Genomic DNA, 5,897 nt, shown 5'->3' with positions numbered 1-5,897 from the left:
TTCACACATACAAACACACACATGCAGCCGGGAGATTTGTCAGTATACTGCAGGAAGTATTTCAGGCTCTAAGATACAGAGAAAAACAACACTAATCTGTATGTGTGAAATGGGCTTGTGCACTCTTCTCCCCACATTGCTGCATTCCTGCCGTGAATATGTCATCTGTGTGCCAGCTTGTGTGTGTGTGTGGTCTAGGAGTGCTTTTTGAAAAATGCCCATTCACCTTGAAGTGCAATCACATGCGCAGAGTCTGATTTATTTTAGCAGATACTTTTGCAAGTACAAGAACTTTGACTTGGAGAGGTCACACAGAAATAGACAGGACAAATAAATAAGTGGCAAACAACGTGTGTGTGTGTGTGTGTGTGTGTGTGTGTGTGTGTGTGTGTGTGTGTGTGTGTGTGTGTGTGTTGCAGGGATCCAAGGCGTGGTGGAGGCCTACCAGAATTGTCTCCCTAAGATCCAGCTCTATGGGCCCACGAACATTGCCCCAATCATCCAGAAAGTGGCCTTGTCTGCCTCGGAGGAGATGCACACCAAAGAGGCCATGGTGAGAGAGAAAATAATAAAGATAAATAAAGAAAGTGTGGGCCATTTTGGTCCTGTTGTTGTGACTGTTGGTCTTTTCACTGGCACACATGGGGGGCAAGGGAAAGACAACTGGCGATGAAAAGACAAAAAGTGAGACATCAGAGGGGGTAAAAGATGGGACAAAGAAGAAAAGAGATGCATTGAAAAGAGGCAGAAGTGATTAATATTAATTTAATTTCAGTCATATATTTCAGAGTGCAAATTCTTCTCTGCCTTAATGCCTTTGCTTTTCTCTGGCTCTCTAGTGGATTAGAATGAGTTTTATTTAAATTAGCCCCTGACAAGAAGCCACTTTTAAAACATAAAAGTAATTGAACATCTATTCCTTCCTCCACACATCATCCTCCCTTCCTCCCACAACTTTCTCCCCTCCCACCAGGAATACTTCATTCTGCTGATCCTGACAGACGGCGTAATCACCGACATGGCAGACACGCGGGAGGCCATCGTGCACGCCTCCCACCTGCCCATGTCAGTCATCATCGTCGGCGTGGGCAACGCAGACTTCACAGACATGCAGATATTGGACGGGGATGATGGGATCCTGCGTTCACCAAAGGGCGAGCCTGTCCTCCGCGACATCGTCCAGTTCGTCCCCTTTAAGGACTTCAAGCACGTGAGTGGCAGCTGGGAGTAGGGCTGGGTACCGAATTCAATATTTTTTAGGCACCAACCAAATTGCCTCCTTAGTATCGAGTATCGAAAAATGCCTCTTCATTCAATACCAAATTTCAATACCTAAGGAGTAAATCTCATCAACGTCAGTGAGCCAATAAGCATGCAGCATGCTTCTACCAAGATCTAATAATGCTGCTGATTGGCTGTCTAACATTACACGTCGTAGAGGCCGGCAGGAAAACTGTAATATTACGCACAGGGACTGGGCTTACATAGAAGGAGCTGAAAAATAAATTCTAAAAAGATTTGTGCCTTAATGTTGTAATTTGTTTTTGTTAAAATGGATTTTATAAAATTGGTATCGAAAAAATAAGTATTTTTCAGGAACCAGTATCGAAGTCACGGTTTAGAAGTCTTAAATTTCTGGAAAACTCATAGAGCAATAATAAATGCATTCCAGGCAGAAAATGTGACTATTTCTCTGGGGAGGTCAGGCAATATCAAGACATAAATGGGGCACTATATTTAAGAATGCAGCAGAATGGGTTTTGTAACATGCTTTTGCACTAGATTCAGAGCTGCTTACTTTAAAAGGTTAGATCTTTCTCAAGCTGAATTACAACATTAAAGGGCATAAGAAATGTGAGGTAATAAAAGAGTATCTAGTCAGCGTTAAAGAATTTCACATCAAGGCCACAGACTTTAAAAAAGCCTCAAATGTTTCAATACTGTTGCTAGAACACTTGAGGTTCTGTCCTGATATTTAAAAAAAGGCTATTTTTTTCCTCCACTTTTCAGTTTAACTTTCTTTTCTTTGTCTTAAGTTTAAGGATGCATTCACACACACACGGAAAGACCTGTGTGTGTGTGTGTGTGTGTGTGTGTGTGTGTGTGTGTGTGTGTGTGTGTGTGTGTGTGTGTGTGTGTGTGTGTGTGTGCTGGACCGTCTGAGGACCACCACAGTGTGTGTGTGTGTGTGTGTGTGTGTGTGTGTGTGTGTGTGTGTGTGTGTGTGTGTGTGTGTGTGTGTGTGTGTGTGTGTGTGTGTGCTGGACCGTCTGAGGACCACCACAGTGTGTGTGTGTGTGTGTGTGTGTGTGTGTGGGTGGCAAGAAGTGCTGTGTTCAGGGGGTAACGAGTGTGAATGTGTGGGTGTAATATGGTTGGTGTGCTGGTCAAAACACATCTGCCATCTGCTCAGCTCTGCTGTGTGTGTGTGTGTGTGTGTGTGTGTGTGTGTGTGTGTGTGTGTGTGTGTGTGTGTGTGTGTGTGTGTGTGTGTGTGTGTGTGTGTGTGTGTGTGTGTGTGTGTGTGTGTGTGTGTGTGTGTGTGTCTCTCTAGTGCCATTCATTTTGTGTGACTTTGACAGGGTGTTTGGCCGGGTTTGTTATGGTGAGTTTGGTCTCTGACAGGTTGACAAATCAACAAATTACATCCCAGCTAAACGGAAAGAGATGGGGAAGAATCTAGGAAGGAGAAGAAACATATAGTGTACCTAAAGGACATAGAGAGACAGTCAGGCAGGAGAGGTGAAGAATAAATCTGGAGGAACAGAAAAGGAAAGTGGAGGGAGAGAGACAGCGCCTGGTGGTGGTGCAGGAGAGGGGGGTCAACAGGAGACCGGAGCTAAAGACAAAAGGGAGCGAGGGAGTGTATGACAGAGGTGGAGAGGTGATTTTCTGCTCTGTCGTTTCTTTTCAGAAAGGATTAGCAGGAATGAGGCGCTGTGAGACAGGCAGAGTGGGGGATAACAGGTAGATAGGAGCAGGGGGGAGAAAGCGGGAGAGAGGGTGGAAATGAGAGGAGGAGGTTGGGGTGGGTGCTCTTTGATGGTGCATTGTCTCGGGGAATTATGTGAGACGGAGTACGACAGACTCTCTGACTTTGAGGATTCGGAAGTGTGTGAGGCACGGGGGCATGTGTGTTCATGCAGACGAATGGCTGGCCTTATTGTAATTATGTGTGTGTTTATTTACGCATAGGAATATTTTCCCTCTTTTTTCTGTGTTGAATGTAAGTATAGTTTTTAGTGTTTTGGGGTTGAATATGTGATACTTTTACAGTACATTTAAAAGTAATAATCTTCCATTTATTACTCCACAAGTCTCTTGATGGAAAATAACATTTAACTTTTTATGAACCAACAGAACTCGAACTTGATAACAATGCATTCTTGACTGAATGGATTTCGAAAGGGCTTTTTGTGCATTGTATATACATGTATAACTAAAAAGCAAACAAAAAAATAGTCATATACAGACACCTAGAAGCACAGAAAAAAATGCCCCAGTGTTGAACAGAATCAGAAAATCAGAAAAGGGTTTATTGCCACAATAAGTTACACTTATGTGGAAATTTTTGGTGAATGGTGCATACACAAACAAACAAACAAACAAACATTTTATAAAATAAATAAATACAGAAACAAATATAGACATACAACTGTTGCATAAGAAAAAAGAGGCTGAATGAATGAACCACCCACCAAACCCCCTCCATAACCCTAAATTTGGAGGATATTATAGAATAAATAATAATCAACACTTAGCTTTAACTATTATTATTATTGTTATTATTATTATTATTATTATTATTATAACCTTTATTTATTCAGGGAGGGCCATTGAGAGCAAGCTCTCTTTTCACACCCTGATTACAACGCAAATAAAGTGAAATAAAAACAGTGAATTCTGCAGGCTAGAATGATCTAATTATAAACTACTAAAATACTAAACTATTTTACAACATGCATCCTGGCTACGAATAGCTCCAATTAATGATGTCTGTGTTTTTGTAATTCAGTATGGAGGTTTCAGTAGTTTCTGCTATTAAAATATACAGTACCTTTCCTTAATTATTTTGATTGGGGTTTTTTTTACCCTTAAGTCAAGGAATTGCCTTTTTTCTTTGATAATAGCAAAATAGGAACAAACACAATTGCTACGTTCCATTTTTAACTTGTGCGGCATAATCTGCACCCAGGTTTAATATACATGATAATTTTCTTCTGCTTAGTGTAAAGAGTGTGCTTTAATGCATTGTTTTCTATGAAAAGGCAGGATCTGATGTGTTTTTCTCCTGTGCCATTTTGTTAAGCACATATATATCACTAGTCCAGACCTTTTGACAGCATCAGTCCAACAGTAAATGCATCCTAGTCCTAATTGTGCATGGCTGGTGATGTGTGTGCATTTGTAACATCTCTCTCTCTCTCTCTCTCTCTCTCTCTCTCTCTCTCTCTCTCTCTCTCTCTCTCTCTCTCTCTCTCTCTCTCTCTCTCCCTCCCTCTCCCTCTCCCTCTCCGTCTGTCTCCGTGTTTCCAGGCCTCCCCAGCCGCGCTGGCTAAGAGTGTTTTGGCAGAAGTCCCTAACCAGGTGGTGGATTACTACAACGCTAAAGGCATCAAACCCAAGTGTATGTCGGACTATGAGTCCACAAGAACCTTCAGCCCCTGACAATGGACTACATGCAAACATACACACAACACACACATATATATCATACACGTATGTACTGTATAATACATATACACATGTTAAAGCACAAGCACACATACATAAACAAACAAATGTGTACGCATAACCATATTACATACTATATACAGTAGTCTAGCTCAGAAAATTAGCTCGTTCTGGTGAAACAATTTGAACTACTCCATTGGTGACGTTTGCATGTTTGGCCACAATGGCATCACCTTGGAAATTTATTACTCTCTACTGTATATCTAAAAGATGTTTATAGAAACAAGAGCAGTCTTCTGAACCAGCATGCAGACTCAGACCATAGCCCACCCAAAGAAATGACACTTCTACCTTATTTAGATAACTAGCAAGTACATGAACTAAAATATCTGTGGGTAGAAACACCAAAATATGTAATTGCATAGCCAGAAATGCTTAGAATTAGCATTGCAAATGTTATTTATGGGAATTGTAGTGTCCCTGTTAGTGTACTGCATAAATGCATGAATAATTCAGCTCCCGCTAATATCCAATCTCCAGTACCAGCTTGCTAGTTATGAAATAAAGTATCTCTGTCATTTGAGTGACATTCAGGGTTGCCTTGGGTGTTTTGGGTTCTTTTCTACAGATTTGTTTGAGATTTTGCTAAATGGAAATAAACAACTGAATAATTGTAATAATTTCTTAATAATAACCTTCTTACATTGTAAAGAGTTTTGGGTGGATAGCCAAGCGTGTGTGGTAGACACCCATCTGTGAGCTGAAAACTGTTTTTTTCTGTATTCTGCATGTTGATTATAATAAAGACTTTGGTTTTCTCATTTTAGTGTGATCTGATGTTTGTGTGCGTGTTGCAGCACAATACATTTCACATATGTGAAAAATGTTAAGGAGACTTTGATGAATTACACAGGAGCATTTAATGAACACACAATTGAGGAGAATTTAGGATTTCACAGTACGGATTACACAGTGCGGGTGCCCAAATATCTCAGCACAGACAAAATGTGTTATGTGTTTACTTCCTCCATGGCCTTGGCAGGGTGCGCAGCACTGTCTTATCATACAGCTGCTACATCTCCCGTCATCTATGGAGGCACAACGTTGAAATATTCCTCTGCCTGGAATGGTTATTAGGTTATGTTGGGCACTGACCTGAATGACACCTGAGTACCATTGTCTCAATTTACATAGCATGAGTTCATAAGATGGAAATTCCAAAA

General features: G+C 41.0%; 1 protein-coding gene across 2 annotated transcripts in view; it reads left to right on the top strand.

The window, feature by feature from the left end:
- The window catches only part of cpne4b (copine IVb), a 21,961-nt gene extending 16,466 nt beyond the window's left edge, over nt 1–5,495 (top strand). For both annotated transcript variants that reach the window (XM_039820572.1, XM_039820573.1), the window contains 3 exons: nt 420–553; nt 974–1,210; nt 4,537–5,495. In XM_039820572.1, the coding sequence (XP_039676506.1) occupies nt 420–553; nt 974–1,210; nt 4,537–4,668 (503 nt within the window). In that variant the 3' untranslated portion in view covers nt 4,669–5,495. The remainder of the gene's footprint in view (nt 1–419; nt 554–973; nt 1,211–4,536) is intronic.
- The last annotated feature ends 402 nt before the right edge of the window (nt 5,496–5,897 follow it).

This window comes from Perca fluviatilis, chromosome 13 (assembly GCF_010015445.1).
Source record: "Perca fluviatilis chromosome 13, GENO_Pfluv_1.0, whole genome shotgun sequence".
Classification (NCBI taxonomy): domain Eukaryota; kingdom Metazoa; phylum Chordata; class Actinopteri; order Perciformes; family Percidae; genus Perca; species Perca fluviatilis.
The sequence above is the reverse complement of the archived record's forward strand: the minus strand, read 5'-3'. Positions and strand labels throughout refer to the sequence as shown.